At 36.9% G+C, this 18,354-nt stretch overlaps 1 protein-coding gene across 1 annotated transcript in view; it reads left to right on the top strand.

Annotated features, from left to right (window-relative positions):
* Positions 1 to 18,354, top strand: part of LOC150095209 (cilia- and flagella-associated protein 44-like) — a 116,484-nt gene that overhangs the window by 77,011 nt on the left and 21,119 nt on the right. The window contains exon 7 of the mRNA XM_090410621.1: positions 4,225 to 4,383. Coding sequence (XP_090266747.1) covers positions 4,225 to 4,383 — 159 coding nt within the window. The remainder of the gene's footprint in view (positions 1 to 4,224; positions 4,384 to 18,354) is intronic.

The raw sequence follows: 18,354 nt of genomic DNA, 5'->3' as shown, positions 1-18,354 counted from the left end.
TCATCATAGAGGAGTCAGTTTTAATGCTAGAGGGATAGGACTGGTTCGAGGTTTAGAGGTAAAGGAGGAGAGTGTGTTTCAGATACTGAGTACTCTGGATGTCAGTAAAGCTTTGGGACTGGATGATATTTCACCACGAGTTTTGAGAAAATGTGCTAGGGAACTGACAGTGCCTTTAACCTGGCTTTTCAATGAAAGTCTGGCTTCGGCAAAGGTGCCCAGGGAATGGAAGGAAGGTAAGATAGTGCCATTGTATAAGGGTGGTAACAGACTGGAAGTGTCTAATTATAGGCCAGTCTGTGTCATCAGTAGTTGTTAAGATCTTGGAGAAAGTAGTGAGGGGCCTTATACAGCATTGGGCAGATGAGGGTAATGTTATCTGTGAGAGTCAACATGGATTTGTGAAAGGGCACTCTTGTTTTAGCAATATGCTAGCCTTTTATAATAAAGTTACAAGAGCAGTAGATGAGGGAAAGGTATACAGTGACTTTTTTTGGATTTTGCAAAACTATTTGGCAGGGTGCCATATGATAAGCTGATAAGCTGATATTTAAGTTGCAGCACATTGGTTTAGATGTCAGGTTAATCAACTGGATTCAGGATTGGCTGTCCGATAGATATCAGAGAGTTGTGTATGGTGAAGAAGTATCAAGGAGGCAGATAGTTACAAGTGGAATCCCTTAGGACTCAGTACTGGGACCTATATTATTTAACCTTTATATCAATAACATTGTCAGTGGATTGCAGGGAGATATTCAGTTGTTTGCAGATGATGTGAAGCTGGGAAAGGTTATTAGTAATATTGCAGATGTGGCAGCCCTGCAATAGGATTTGAATAAACTAGACAGATGGGCAAATGAATGGGGGGGGGGGGTGTTGGTTTAATGCAGCAAAGTGTAAGATCTTGTGGTTTGGGACACATCGATGGGACACTTCATAATCTATTGTTGGAGTCGTACTGGAGGAAGTAGGGGAGAAAAGAGATCTGGGGTTGATGATTGATAGAAACCTGAAATTCAGGGGACATATTGCAGAGGTGGTGAAGGTGACACAGAGGATTGCTGCAATACTGAGAAGGACGCTGACTTGCAGAGATAAGCGTTATCATTCCATTGTATAAGACTCCGATCAGACCACACTTAGACCATTGCTCTCAAATTTGGTCCCCAGGATTTGAAGGTGATAAATTAACTGTGGAAAGGGTACAGAAGTGGATAAAAAAGATGGCTTTGGAACTGCACAATGTTTGGTATGAGGATCAGCTGAGGGCATATGGACTGCAGAATTTGGTAGATAGAAGGAGAGGTGATATAATTGGGACTTTTAAACTGTTGAGAGGTGGTTACAAGGTTGACAGTGGGGAGTGCTTTCGCTTCGTTGAACAGCAGTAAGCAGTGATGGCAAGGGTCCTTTCCTGGAAGTTTCGAAAGGAATCTGTGACAAAGTGACAAAGAGAGTTAGCAGTGGTTTGGAGGGTGGTTGAATCGTGGAATGCATTGCCTGATAGAGTGGTGAGAGCGACAACAGTCAATGAGTTCAAGGAGTGGTATGATTGATTTTATGTTTCCTAGGAGGGACTTCCCCTGATGAGATTTGATACACTTTGTGTTTCTTAGGAATTATCTCCTGTGATGAGTCTTTTGACTCCATGGAGGCCTGAAGAATAATAATAATAAATCTTAATACACATATCACTGTATGTATCTCTAGCTGCATATCAGCAAGTAGTAATGCAGGATGTACAGGAAGGTGGTTTGATATGAAATTAGATTGAGAGCTTGGTTGTACACCACTGTTTATAATCTATAGGTACCATTTACTAAAATAAAGAGTCAAAAGGCTTAATTTTGGTGATGGAAAATTATATAAATCAAGTGGATATTAAATCCATCAGGTTCATGGACTATTCATCACGGAAAATTCATTGAATGGACCATTCGTCATGGGGACAGTTTATCGTGGGGAAATTCGTCGCTCGGACAACTTATCGCGAGGAAAATTCATCGCAAGAAAAATTCTTCACACAAAATATTGATTGCTGAAAATGTTATTTGCTAGAAAATTGAAATGAATTGCATTGACATATAAAAAGTAAATGCAGTGCAAGATAAATTTTACAAAATATAATTTTATTATGTATCTATGTATTAGTCCGTGCGGTTAGCTGAGTGGCTGGTTGCTTCACAACCATATGCCTGGGTTTGATTCCTGTCGCTGACATGAGGACTGCAGGATCTTTTTCAGACATAGCCAAGTTAGCCAGTGTTGGGCGAGGACTGCAGGGTTTTTCTGCCCAGTTTATGTGGGGTTTTTCCTCCTGCTCGCAAGCAAACAGCAAACCAGTCCTGAGAATATAATGCTTCTACAGACATAGGATACACTGGGAGGCATAGGCCAACCACCTTATTCTCTTATAACAGTTGCGGTTATAATTTTGTAAGTATTAATATTCCATCAACAGAATCTGTAGTATCAAAGTAAGAAAGAATATTTATACCATTTTAAGATGAAACAAAAATTAGGAAACTCACCAATCAATAAAATATTAAACTTTCACTGTATAACTGTATAAGAATAAAAAATTTTATGAAAATCTAAATAAATAATACATAGATCTATTCCTCTTTTACCTTTACAGTGTCGAGGGTTTCTATTCCTTATAACCGCAGCCATTATACGAGGATAAGGTGGTTGGCTTATGCCTCCCTGTGTATCCTATGTCTGTAGAAGCGTTATGTTCTCAAGACCGGTTTGCCTTTTTGCGGTTGGAAAAATCCCATATAAACTGGAGAGAAAAACCCTGCAGACCTTGCCCAAGACCGGCTAACTTGGATATTTGAGAAAGATCCTAAGCTCCTCATGTCAACGACTGAAATCGAACCCAGGACACTCCCTTCCCAGGCATATGGTTGTGAAGCAACCAGCCACTCAGCTAACTGTGCGGACTAATACATAGATAAATAATAAAATTATATTTTGTGAAATTTATCTTGCACTGCATTTACTTTTCATATATCGGTTATCAATGCAATATGATTTCAATTTTCAGCAATTAATAGTTCGCGTAATGAATTTTTCTGTGATGAATTTTCCCCACCATGATTTATCCCAGCGATGAATTGTCCAGACACGAATCCATCATTATTTCAAAGCAGAATGCAAAAACTAAGAAAGTTTCGTATGAAATTTGACCAGAGAGCTTATGGGTGTACACTCACTGGCATTTATGAGTTGCTCTATCATGGACCTTATAGGAGGTGTGATCGCTTGCTGAAGCATCTATGTATTTGTCATCTGTTGGTCAATTTTGCCTGATAGCTGTTTAGAACTGGTTAGTTCTCCAGTTCAGAGACCAGGCAGAAACTTTAAGAGAGCAAAATCTCTTGTTCAGTGCTAAGGAACTAGAAGTGTCAGAGAGGTGTATTTTTCTTAATCAAACTCTCAGTTGGTGCGTAAAGTATTTACTAAAATTAAGAGCCAAAAGACTTCATTTCGGTGATGAAAAAATTATATAAATCAAGTGGATATTAAATCCATCATTATTTCAAAGCTGAATGCAGAAACTATGAATGTTTCATATGAAATATTTGCCTAGAGCTTACTGGAATACACTCGTCGGCATTTATGAGTTGCCCCAGCACAGATCTTAAGCTCTTTGAAAGGCACCTGTGGTGAGCTGTTGAGGCACAAATGCTGGAAAGTATTTTGAGCAGAATGATGAATGAATGACATTGTGTGTGTGTGTGTGTGTGTACACACACACACACACACTTAAACATGGATCATTCCTCTGGAATGACCTTTCCACATAATGTTGTTGTTATTATTATTATTATTATTATTATTATTACATAGGTATCTCCCTGGAGTTGGAAGACTCATAACAGAAGACCCATTATTCCGACAATACCTATCATTCCTCTCCTTAAACTAATTCACTGACAAAGCACTCACAACTACATCTGGCAACCCATTTCTCATTCATCACCTTCCAAGAAAAAAATCTAGTCCTAACACCGTGCTAATCACACTCTTACACAATTTCCATGGGTAACCCCTTTTTTATCTCTCTTCATGTACAGAAAATATAGGAAAAAATATAAAATATAAAAATATATAACAAAAAATATTTTATATATTTTTATTATTTATTTATGTTTTACTTATATTTGTATGATTTTTATTTGATTCATTCTATAATGATTATTCTATGTGTTTGTTTAGGTTTGGGATGTAGAGAGCATAGAAAGTGCTGAACCCAATGAAGAAGCTGGCTTTTTAGAAATCGATCCAGTAAATGAATTATTCATTAGCAAAGGAGCTGAACTCATCCATATGGTTCCCTTACCTGGTAGTCAGGAGAGAAATATGTGGTACGTTCAGGTAATGTATAATACTTAAGATATATTTCACTTATGGATGATAAATTAGAATATTATAACCTTGGATTCAGTATTAAATGATTAATCATCAGTTAATTATTTTATTCATAGAATTAAATGATTATTCATATTAGTTAGGTTGAAAGAAGGATGCACAGCATGTGATTCTCACAAGCAGTCATCTGGTCTCTCTTTTCCAATCTTATTTTCACTTTCATGTGGTGAATCCCTGCCGTGAATAGTCAAGTGGATAATTGGATTTCAGACCAAGTGGGAAGCTTGGTTAGGTATAGAAAAGAGACAGAAGGCTGTTGAGAGCCATAGTCGATGTGTTCTGAGAATGATATAAGCAGTTGGTCTTCTAATGATGCAGAAGATCCTTAAGGCTAATGCCATAACCAGAACCTCATTTAGCAAAAGTTACTGCCAACAGCATTTGAAAGGTAAAATGTTTTACAGTCCATATCCAAGGCAAGTTTGGAGCATTAATGGCTAGTAACCCAGCTGAATTTCTCTCTGTGAAGTCTCAGAATAAAAGAAATCAAATTGTTGCTAAGTCTTCAGAGTAAGAGAAATTTAGCTGCGTTACTGGCCATTCAGAGCTAAGATTTGAAAAACTCAGATAAGTCAACATTTATCAACAGAATAATAAAATAAAAAGAATGAAGTTTGTAAAGATATTGTATGGAATGTTGCTGTTTGGATCTGATGTATTCATCACAAATATTAAGAACTAGCCAAAACCTCTAATTAAAAGAAATATCATAGCATACAAAAAAAAATCTCTTCGATGAAACAGATAATTACTTCTATATGAACAAGCAAAAAAGCAAGATTTTTTCTTTTAGTGTTACATTGTGATTAGTGTTCATTATGATAAAATTATGGAGACTGCTACTGTATTAGAGCAATAACTTTAATTTCCAGATTTTGCAATCTTCAAATTAAGGTCATCTCAGAGCATGGGCACACACAAAGAGAGAGAGAGAGAGAATTCATTGCATGAACTATTCATGACAGGAAAAAGTCATTGCACAGAAAATTCATGGAAAATGTTATTCGCTAAAAAATTGAAATGATATTGTATTGATACCCATATATGAAAAGTAAATGCAGTACAACATATATTTCACAAAATATAGTTTTTGATGTTGCCAGCAAAGGTTGGTTGATTGGAAGTCCTCTGCTACTAATTGCTCACGCAAAAAGTTAAGCAAGTTTGAGCGCAATTAGTAGTTGGAAGGGAATCAATCGTTCGATGCTGTTGGCACACTCTCCATCAATGAGTCTTTGGACTCCCTAGAGGAGTTGCATAATAATAATAATAATAAGTTTTTTATGTATTTATGTATTATTTATTTAGATTTTAATTAGATTTTCATATTTTTATCCTTTTATTTAGATTTTAATTAGATTTTCATATTTTTAACCTTATAAAGTGAAAGTGAAAAGTTATAAATATTCTTTCTTACTTAGATACTACAGGTTCTATTGATGGAATATTAATTTTGACAAAACTGGAATAGTGTGGTTTTGGGAGAAAGGACACCATATTTAAGAATGTTGGAAGTTTATTTTGCACCACTTGATTAGACTATAATAAATTTAGTTTAATCCTTTATCCAAGTGTAGGCGAACGAAGTATGCACCTGCAAATATCTTCAGGACTGAAGCAAGGTGGTACATCCATAGGCAACTCGTAGCAAAGGTGGACAAAACTCTCATCTCTCCTTGTCTTAGCATCTCCCATAATGCAAAGCACGTCTCCTTGCGGACACGTATAATGCTATGCATTAAGAGAAGGGCCACTACCCAGACTGGTTTTGACCTTTATTGAGATCTCATCAGTGGGAGGCAGACCCAGAAGGGTGATACCAAGACAGAAGCAATGGAGAGGTCATATTTACCTATACAAGTTGCCGCCTTATTATTAAATTGCTCTAAATTTAGAGAAAGATGTTGGAAGTTTATTTTGTACTTGGTTAGACTATAATGAATTTAGTTTAATCCTTTATCCAAGTGTAGGCAAACAAAGTTTGTGCCTGAAAATAACTTCAGGACTGAGGCAAAGTGGTACATCCATAGGCAAATCGTAGCAAAGGTGGACCAAGACCCTCATCTCTCATTGTCTTAGTATCTCCCATAATGCAAAGCACATCTTCTTGCAGACATGTATGATGCTATGCATTAAGGGAAGGGCCACTACCCAGACTGGTTTCGACCTTTATTGAGGTCTCGTCAGTGGGAGGCAGACCCAGAAGTGGTGATACCAAGGCAGAAGCAATGGAGAGATCATATTTACCTATACGAGTTGCCAAAGGATGTACCACCTTATTATTAAATTACTCTGGATTTAGAGAAAGATGTTGGAAGTTTATTTTTCCATTATACATTTGCATAATGCAATTTGCATAGCTTTGCATTATGGGAGATACTAAGACAAGGAGAAATGAGAGCTTGGTTCACCTTTGCTAAGAGTTGCCATAGGTAACTCTTAGTAAAGGTGGACCAAGTTATCCAAGTGTAGGATAAAGGTGGACTTTATCCTACACTTGGATAAAGGATTAAACTAAATTCATTATAGTCTAACCAAGTGCAAAATAAACTTCCAACATATTCCAATCATCGGGACGAATTCCCGATGATTGGAATAGAGCTCTCATAGTACCCATATGTAAAAAGGGAAATAATACTGAATGTGAGAATTACAGAGGTATTTCCCTACTGAGTGTTCCTGGCAAGATCTATGCAAGTATACTTGAGAAACGTTTGAGAAGAATTGTGGAAGAAAAGCTTGGTGAAGAACAAGCTGGATTCAGGCCAAATAGAGGCTGTCAGGATCAGATCTTCACTTTACGACAAATAGTCGAGAAAGCATGGGAATATAACAAAGATCTGTGTTTAAGTTTTGTCGATTTGGAAAAGGCATATGACAAGGTGCCAAGAGAGAAGCTATTCAATACGCTGCAGTTATATGGTGTCAATGGGGCATTATATCAAGCAATACTTAGTCTTTATTTGAGTTGTAAGTCAGCAGTTAGAATTGAAGGAAGTACAGGAAGATGGTTTAATGTTAAATCTGGTGTGAGACATGGATGTACATTATCCCCTCTGTTATTCATTATCTATATGGATCACATTATGAAGGAAAGTGGTATTAAACCTGATATCAAAATTGGAGATGTTAATGTCAGCTCTTTGCTTTATGCAGATGATGTTATACTTCTAAATAAATCCGCTACAAGTCTGCAAGATTCTCTGACTAAATTGAATAACTGTTGTAATAGATATGGTATGAAGGTCAGCAATAAAACGACAAAGACAATGAAAATAGGCAGAATCATTGAAAATGTCAACTGTGTTGTGAATGGAGAACCTGTGGAACAAGTAAAACATTTCAGCTACTTAGGCACGATTTTTACTGAAGATGGTAAATTAAATATAGACTAGAGACCGCAGATATGAGAGTCCTGAGAAAGTTTAGAGGCGTGAACAGATGGCATCAATGGCAATATCATATTAAAAATGAGGATATTAGGAAAGAACTTGACATTGTCAGCATCCAGGAATGCGTTAGCAGAGCTAATCTCAGGTTGTATGGTCACTTAAATAGAATGGGAGAGGAAGATTAGCAAAACAAGTGTTCTCTGCCAGGTTGGCAGGAAAACGACATAGAGGAAGACCAAGATATAGGTGGATTGATACGGTACAAAGTGCCTTAGACGATAGAAATGTAAGATCTGATAATGTTGGAGTCTTGACAAATAACAGATTGATTTGGAGGAAAATTGTAGATAGGAAGTTAGTAATGATGTAATTTTTTCATGTAGTACTGTCATATCCTGTACACCCCTTGAAGGTACATGGCAGGAATTTGATGATGATGATGTTGTTGTTGTTGTTGCTGGGACAGTACTTGATCAGGCCATTTAACTAAAGGAGGTTTATACACGTAGGTTATAGTATAACCAGATATTATAATAGATACATTATATATGTCCTTGCCGGTGCTTGGTTCACAGATCTTATGATTAGAAATGTCATTTTGTATATGTGTTGCCATTTTGGATGGTTTATGCAATTAATCACATTATATCGATGTATTTTTCTTCTCATTAGTAGGTCTAGATCATCCTTAGTGTTAGTTTCCTGTATTACATCTATGTCTATTTGATGGTAATTCAGGATCTTAGTAAGACCTTCGCATTTAGCCCTACTTACGCTCTCTATATTTAAATGGCATATTTTTAAGAGTGAGCCCATATTCTTGATTCTTAGGTCCTCGGTAGGTATATGTTGGTTATCTGAGAGCCTGTGTCCGTGAGTCCTGCTGGGAGGATATGGAGCCATCTGTCACTGTAGACTATTTAGTGTTATCCAGAGTGCACCACGAGGAGGCAGTCTACATTACACCCCATATTTTGTCATATAATCTACAGATTAGTAGGTATAGCAAATGCAGGCTTAATTCTTACATATATTGATAAATATCTCATTTATCACCTTTGTTTTATTTGGATGATCTGAATGATTCATGTGGGATCTTCTGGCATTAGATAATAAATCCAGATAATAAGATAATAAGTCCAGCCGCCTTCAATATGTTAACTGCCTGGGTAAGATCCTGGGGGAGTGAAAGCCTGAGATAGTGATGATGGTGGAAGACCTGGTTTAAGATTTTTTAGTTGTTCACCTCTCATAGCTACTCTATCTTGAGGATATGTAGTCATTGAAATATATGCTTTGCAATGTGTTTTGGATCAATGGTGGGCAGTTTACCAGAAGTCCTTGTATTAGGGTCAAGCTTCTTTTCAGCTGGAATGAATAAAATTAAAATTGTTCATTGTTTTAATTCATTTGTCAAGAGACTTTAGTAGCTCAGTGGCTACTAAAGTCTCTTGACAAGAATTCTCTACTAATAATAACCCTACTGTAGGGTTATTATTAGTAGAGAATTCTTTATACGGTCTTTCACTGTCACTATTCCAGCCTGGGATAATAATGTACCAATAATAATGCCAACAAATCTATTGTAATTGTTTACAGTGGACTTTATAAATCTTATTACAGTGTCAACCTGTTTTCTAAAAGAATCCCAGTCAGCTTTGAGAAAGTTCCACCTAGGTTTTAATACTGTTCTTATGATCGGAATATTTAGGCCTACTTTATAGATTATAGGTCGATGTTGGCTATTTGGAAAATTGTCTAATACTTTCCTAGAGATGGGGGATGTGGCCACCATTATCTTCTGCAGTACAGGAGCACAAATCAGGGTTATATCCTCTTTCCCATCTAGAGGAGAGAAAGCTCGGTTTATCTTTGGCATCAAAGATTAGATAGAGGTTCTGATTTTCCATCCAGTTCACTAGTAGGATACCATTTAGGTCATCCTTTTTATAGCCCTCAAAGGGAGTGATGGCTATTAAAATCTCCCAGGATTATGCTTGAATGTTGTTGCTGGGTGCTTAAGGGTCAAAGCTGTATAACTGAGAGGAGACCTCCACATAGCCTTTCAAGGAATGCGGAGAACCGACCAGGGCTTCTGACCTAATGTCCAATCCTCACCTTCTCGTGGTGCACCCTGTTGGGTATCTACTTTATATTGAACGAACGAGGATGGGCTGGCAATTTGGGATTTAGCCGACTAAATTGTATTCTTATTGGTTAGATCAAAATAAAAAATGATGGTACAACATGACAAAATTTCATGCCGGCTGGGGCGTTGCCTGGTTAAACAAGGCCCCCGTTGTTTTCGCCACGGAACCAGGGCGAACAGCGAAAAGTCAGCTACTGGAACAAATCTGAAAACAAACCCCAACTCAACATCACCAGAGTTAAAGATCGGTACTATCAACGTAAGAAGCCTGAATGGCAAAGAAATGGAGCTAGCTGAGGAATTAGATAAGTACCAGATCGACATAATAGGGGTGACTGAAACAAAAAGACCAAAACAGGTGAGATCTTTCTGAGCAATAAATACAAAATGTTATATTCAGGCAATGACAATCAAGGAAAAGGAGTAGCCATAGTATTCAACACAAAATACGAGGCTAATCTTCTTGAATGGCAGTCAGTCTCAAGTAGAGTAATGTGGGCAAATATGAGAATGGGGAACTGGACAATGAGACTTATTTCTGCCTATGGTCCCACAGAAGGTTCTACTAAGGTAGAAGTGGAGGAATTTTTTGACGCTTTACAAAAAGCAACTGACACAATGAAAAAGGAAAAGTTGGTCCTTGTTGGGGATCTAAATAGCAGAGTAGGAAATGATTGTGAGACATACAAAAATATTTTGGGAAAATTTGGAGAAAAGAGCAAAGCTAATAATAATGGCAAATATCTGTTGGATTTCTGCTCAGGACATGGACTGGTTATTACTAACACCATGTTCCAACATAAAAATGTGCACAAATTCACATGGAGAGAAGAGGCTAGGAATAAGAAAAGTCTCATTGACTATGTTATTGTTGATAGTGATGTTTTCTCCCTGGTGCAGGACACCAGAGTGTACAGAGGATTTGAAATTGGAGGTGATCACTATTTAGTCTTGAGCAGGATAAAATTGAATTTCATATTGAAAAGAATAACATGTAAGAAAGTTTTAAAGCGAATAAAAGTTGAGCAGCTCTCAGATGTGAACTGTAGACTAAAATACAGAAAGATTATTGAAAAGAAAATGAAAGGGTTTGAGAACAAGAATCAAACCTTGGAGATTCAGTGGCAAACTCTTAAGAAAACATTGATTGATTCTGCCAGAGAGGCATGTGGTGAGGTTGTGTGCAAGGATAAAAAAATCAGAACTCCCTGGTGGACACAGGAAGATAAACAGGCAGTGAAGGAAAAGAAGAAAGCATATCAAAAGTTCCTGGCAAATAAGTCAGCTTTTACTCTTAGAGAATACAGAGACAAATATAAGAAAGCTAAACAGTGTGTAAAACTAGCTAAACAAAAGTCATGGGAGGACTTTGGCAAGAATATAGAAAATAAATATCAAGAAGGTGGCAAAATATTCTGGAGGTTGTTGAAGAAGCTTAGGAATGGAGGAAAGAGTGCTGTAAAAGGAGTTAGAGATGATAAAGGTGACATGAAAACAGGAGAGAAAGATATCCTTGAAGTATGGAGTAATTACTTTGAAAAACTGCTAAATGAAACAAGCAGTGATGACAGCACAGTGATAAAAAACACTGACCAGGCATGCAGTCAGGAATACATATCCATACTTGAAGTAGAAAAAGCCATCAAAGGCTTGAAATGTGGAAAGGCAGCAGGAGTAGATGATATTCGACCAGAAATGCTGAAGTATTGTGTATAAAAGTCTTATAGTGGCTGCACTGCATAGCTCAGAAAGCCTGGACAGAGGGACGAATTCCCGATGATTGGAATAGAGCTCTCATAGTACCCATATTTAAAAAGGGAAATAATACTGAATGTGAGAATTACAGAGGTATTTCCCTACTGAGTGTTCCTGGCAAGATCTATGCAAGTATACTTGAGAAACGTTTGAGAAGAATTGTGGAAGAAAAGCTTGGTGAAGAACAAGCTGGATTCAGGCCAAATAGAGGCTGTCAGGATCAGATCTTCACTTTACGACAAATAGTCGAGAAAGCATGGGAATATAACAAAGATCTGTATTTAAGTTTTGTCGATTTGGAAAAGGCATATGACAAGGTGCCAAGAGAGAAGCTATTCAATACGCTGCAGTTATATGGTGTCAATGGGGCATTATATCAAGCAATACTTAGTCTTTATTTGAGTTGTAAGTCAGCAGTTAGAATTGAAGGAAGTACAGGAAGATGGTTTAATGTTAAATCTGGTGTGAGACATGGATGTACATTATCCCCTCTGTTATTCATTATCTATATGGATCACATTATGAAGGAAAGTGGTATTAAACCTGATATCAAAATTGGAGATGTTAATGTCAGCTCTTTGCTTTATGCAGATGATGTTATACTTCTAAATAAATCTGCTACAAGTCTGCAAGATTCTCTGACTAAATTGAATAACTGTTGTAATAGATATGGTATGAAGGTCAGCAATAAAACGACAAAGACAATGAAAATAGGCAGAATCATTGAAAATGTCAACTGTGTTGTGAATGGAGAACCTGTGGAACAAGTAAAACATTTCAGCTACTTAGGCACGATTTTTACTGAAGATGGTAAATTAAATATAGACTAGAGACCGCAGATATGAGAGTCCTGAGAAAGATTAGAGGCGTGAACAGATGGCATCAATGGCAATATCATATTAAAAATGAGGATATTAGGAAAGAACTTGACATTGTCAGCATCCAGGAATGCATTAGCAGAGCTAATCTCAGGTTGTATGGTCACTTAAATAGAATGGGAGAGGAAGATTAGCAAAACAAGTGTTCTCTGCCAGGTTGGCAGGAAAACGACATAGAGGAAGACCAAGATATAGGTGGATTGATACGGTACAAAGTGCCTTAGACGATAGAAATGTAAGATCTGATAATGTTGGAGTCTTGACAAATAACAGATTGATTTGGAGGAAAATTGTAGATAGGAAGTTAGTAATGATGTAATTTTTTCATGTAGTACTGTCATATCCTGTACACCCCTTGAAGGTACATGGCAGGAATTTGATGATGATGATGTTGTTGTTGTTGTTGCTGGGACAGTACTTGATCAGGCCATTTAACTAAAGGAGGTTTATACACGTAGGTTATAGTATAACCAGATATTATAATAGATACATTATATATGTCCTTGCCGGTGCTTGGTTCACAGATCTTATGATTAGAAATGTCATTTTGTATATGTGTTGCCATTTTGGATGGTTTATGCAATTAATCACATTATATCGATGTATTTTTCTTCTCATTAGTAGGTCTAGATCATCCTTAGTGTTAGTTTCCTGTATTACATCTATGTCTATTTGATGGTAATTCAGGATCTTAGTAAGACCTTCGCATTTAGCCCTACTTACGCTCTCTATATTTAAATGGCATATTTTTAAGAGTGAGCCCATATTCTTGATTCTTAGGTCCTCGGTAGGTATATGTTGGTTATCTGAGAGCCTGTGTCCGTGAGTCCTGCTGGGAGGATATGGAGCCATCTGTCACTGTAGACTATTTAGTGTTATCCAGAGTGCACCACGAGGAGGCAGTCTACATTACACCCCATATTTTGTCATATAATCTACAGATTAGTAGGTATAGCAAATGCAGGCTTAATTCTTACATATATTGATAAATATCTCATTTATCACCTTTGTTTTATTTGGATGATCTGAATGATTCATGTGGGATCTTCTGGCATTAGATAATAAATGTCAGTCTATCATTTCATGTTTATTCTTATCATGATCCTCTGTATTAATTAGTATCAGTAACATTAGATTAAAAACTAAGCATATTTATTTGTGAAGGTGTACTCCCACTAATCAGCATTTATATTCTCAGTGACATCACTATACTGCATTGGGCATTAGTATTACTGTAATATTATTATTTCCAGGCCTGCATAAAATTGCATGTCTCATCACTAGAGACTAAATTCTTGCCAGACCACAGTATATATTATACTTTAAGCACTTATGTCATTCTCCTCTCTACCAAGATCCGTAGAGAACATTTCATCAGTCCCTCGTTCTTGACATTACACAGCATCAGTTGGATTGCACACTTCTGGACCTTCTCTAACGTTTACTTTTCACTCATTTATCTAAGTGATCAGAAATATAGATATCACTTGATTATTTATGATATATAATGGCATGGTCATCTATTTATCCTTACTTGTCATTGTCCTTTGTATTATATCACCTTCTTAGTGACCATTACAACTTTGATAATGTGTTCTCTGAACTTAAATTTGCATTCCATTAGCACTGCTATATACTTTTCCTCACCTGCTTCCTGAAACAAAATTCCACCAATACAATACAATACACTTCCCATCCCATCTCTTCTAGTCAAAGTGAATGACTTTACATTCTGCAGCATTCTGAACTATTCATTCATCTGCCCAGATCATCAACTGGTTCAAATTTTTACCAAAAGTATATCAGAGCTGTCTCCCATCCAATGGCAGTCTAATTCTCTCCATCAAAGAATCATGTTTTCCTCTCCCAGATTCATCGTGCATTCTTGGGGGGATGATGGGAAAGGGATGTCATCACCTGAAATGTGAGGGTTGTTTCAGGATTAGGTGTGGATTTGCTGTTTATGTGGGGTCATCAGCTATACAGGTGAGAAATAGCATAATGATTGGAAAAGGACGCAGCTGTTTTGGAGGCGGTGTCCTTTTCCAATCATTATGCTATAGATGTAATGTGCTTTGGAAAGATGTACATCATCCCATGAAGAAAAATCTGATCTTATTTGGAGATCAGGAAGGGGCAATGAAGTGAGATATTACTTACAGAGAATAAAAGAGGACTGTGTTTTTGTAGCATGATGATTTAGAAGGTTAACCTTGCCTCCCAGAAGATCAGATCAGCAAGGTGATCAGAGTTTGAAGCATCATTGGTGATAGAATATCTTAAAGCTTTAAATTATTGTGCACTAAATGGTTTGTAAAATGCAAAAACAGTAGTAGTGGAGTATACTGTCATTAGCAAAACTATGGATAGGATTCAAAGTCAGTGAGAAGCAGCTGAATTTATGTGACCAAGAGAGTGGATGAAAGTACAATGTCTGGGGATACTTCAACAGCATTGTTGGGGAAATCTGAGCAGAAGTCATCATCTACCATGACACACACTAAACAGCCAGAGAGGAAGCTGGCAATCCAATTGCAAAGAGTGAGAGGCAGACAATAAGATGGTAATTTTGTTAGTAGAAATGCCAAAAGTAACTACATGAGCCTCTCCAAACCTTTCCATGTCTTGTATCCAAAGATGAATTGCTAGGATATTGACTGTTGTCAAAATTGCAAAATGCATGTTGCTATTCACACTAATTACCAGCTGGGTATCCTGGTGACGAAGTTAGCTGGTAATGACCTTCACCACAATATTTGAGAGAGCTCTAATGAGAGCAGTTTGGTGATAAATTGATGGCCGACTTTATCACAACATTCTTGTGGAATGGATTGAATATTGGCATCTTTCTGTGCTGTAGGGTAGATGATGAATAAGTAGAAAATCAGTACATTAAAACCATAATCAGCAAAAGGAGTGGTGACTTCTATAGTATATCTCAGCATCTCCTACAGCTTGGTCTGTGGAATTGGAAAAGGGAGGCAGTTGGAATTGTGGACGTTAAACTCACATTAATGATATTAAAGTCATGAAAGTTGTCATGGATAAAAATTCAATGAGATCAGTGTAATTTTCAGAATTAGGGATTGAGACAGCAGTTTAATGATACAAATGGGATAGGTAGGCCTTAAGTCAGATAATAGTAGATAGATAGGTGAGGAAATTCAAGGTTTGGCTTCTCAGTCATGGAATATCAGACTGCACAAATGCCAAAATTATGGCAGAAAGAATCATAAAAAGTGTAATTTAGATGTATATGTGTGTGTGTGTGCGTGCGCATACAAATGCTGTGGTTGCTATTTAAAGATCATTTGAAAATACACAAACTCAGGTCTGGATGTCTGTAAAATTGGTGGTGCACATGTTTTAAGTTTGCAGTTATGCTGCAAATAGAAGTCAGAACCCATGCTGCAGAGATGAAACATTGCATCAACCACTCCAATGCTCCAGTAAACAATATTTACAACTACCACCCAATAAGTTGAGTTAGCATTTCCATTCAGTATGAATATTACTGATTTCTCAATGGAGCAGGAGAGTAAGAAAGGAGAGATTGAAATGGTGGTTATGAATGAAGAAATGGGTAGCATGAGTATAGAGAATGAGAAAACAAGTGTGCAAAACAAACAGGGAAACGTGGAGTGGATAAGGGGTGTGAGAAAGGTTACTGCTCCAAGAGGATGTGAATGTGTGTGTGTGTGTGTGTGTGTGTGTAGACAAAAAGAAAAGGAGATGACCTTGGATAAAAGGAAAATAGTTGGATTTGAAGAAGGTTCTAAGATGAATAAGGAGAAAAAGAAATGGCTTGAATTAAGTATGGAGAAGCCACATCTAATAAGTGGTATAAGTGAAACTTGCTATAGATCCAGGAATAGGCTGTTATGCTTGTATACAAATGTTAGAAGTGTAAGAAACAAGGCAAATGAAATGATTGCATTAATTGAGCCTGTTCACCCAAGAATTGTTGGAATAAGTGAGACATGGTTGGATGAGGATGACATCCTGACAGGAATAGAGATGAAAGGGTATGATGTGTTTTGTGAAAATTATTATTATTATTATGTGACACCTAGAAGGAGTCCAAAACTCATCAAGTGAGGGCACCTACTCTACAACTCTTTGTCCCCACCAATCAATCTACGAACTACAGCAAACCACATATCATCTACACCAATACCATCTGCTAGCCACCACAACCACTAGTATTTTCACAGACGGTCACAAACATCCATGCCCACAGTGGAATTTGAACAAGTGTATCCTTCTCCAGCCAAAAAGGCTGAAGAACAGATACACTGACCACTCAATAAACCAGGCCAGCAGGCATAGAAAGGGTAGAAAGGGAGGGAGGTGCTATTGTTAATAGAGAGAAAGAGTTATGTATATATACAAGGTATAAGAGGGGAAATACTTCCAGTGGTTTTGAGGCAGTATGATGTGAGATAGAAGTGAATAGAATGAAATACTGGTCAAATGTTGTTTTAGACCCTGTAACGTGGATAGTAGTGACCATGAAATGCATAATCAAATTAGCCAAGCAAAGAAAAGGGTGATAATTATGGGCGATTTTAATTGTGGTAAAGACTGGGATGATGAGATAGAAGTAAAGAATATGAGTTTCTGGAGTTTACAAGGGACAACTACCTTGGGCAGTATGTAACAGAGGGCATACGAAGAATGAGGATCTTGCATTTGATCATCTCATCAGAGGATGTTATTATAAATGAGGTGTCAAATCACTTTCACTCCCCCTTCATGAGAGTGGCCATGAAGTGTTTATCTGGGTGGTTGCCAGCAGTTTGAGGCCCTCTGTGAGGAAAGGGTATATACAGAACTACAAGAGGGATGATTATGAGAAGCTCAGGAGACAACTTACAGGTGTAGCATGGAATGAAGAGTTGGCTAGAAAGGAGATCAATGCAGTTTGGGTGATATTCAAGAACTGTCTAGTAGAAGCAATGTATAAATATATTCCAAGGGTCAGAAAGTTAAAGTAGGTGTGAAATAGATGAATGAAGCTTAAATATGTGATACAGAGAAAACAGACATTATGAAGGCAGGAAGAGTGGTAATAATCAATTCCATGAGGAATACAAAGAACAGACAAGGAGGATGATTTGGTTGGTAAGGATAGCAAAAGTTCAGTAAGAGTAGCAGTTAGCTAATGAAGCCAAAAAGAATCCTAGAGAGTTCTTTCAACATGTAGCCAGCAAAAAAAAAAAAAAAAAAAAAAAAAAATGATTATAGAAGGATGACATTGATTAGAGAAAATGGCATAAGAACAACTGCTGCAGAAGATATAGTAGAGATTTTCAGGTGCAAACGTTGTTTGCTTACACTTAGATAAAGGATTAAACCAAGTATGTAATTTTTGGTATCTTTAATTTACAGTATAACCAAGTGGAAAAACTTCCAACAACTATATCTAATCCAGAGTAATTTAATAATAAGTTGTGACACCTTTTGGCTTTGAGATTGGGAAGAGATTGTCAGGCACCAATATTTTTTTCTATGAAAATTTATACTTGCTTATCATATCAAATGATAACAATTAACAAATTAATTAACTATGAAAGTAGGATAAGTATACACATGTACCATTTATTATACATCTAAATTAAACCATTGCACAATAAGCAAAATCATTTCTCTTTACTCTGGATAAAACTATAGTCTTCTTCCCAATCACTATTGAATTTATAGGTACATTGTTTTTTATTTGGATTACTCATTTTGGGACAAA

The sequence above is a fragment of the Typopeltis vanoorti genome, chromosome 20 (genome assembly GCF_054136105.1).
Source record: "Typopeltis vanoorti isolate ZY-2024b chromosome 20, IOZ_Tvanoo_1.0, whole genome shotgun sequence".
Taxonomy (NCBI): domain Eukaryota; kingdom Metazoa; phylum Arthropoda; class Arachnida; order Uropygi; family Thelyphonidae; genus Typopeltis; species Typopeltis vanoorti.
The sequence above is the reverse complement of the archived record's forward strand: the minus strand, read 5'-3'. Positions and strand labels throughout refer to the sequence as shown.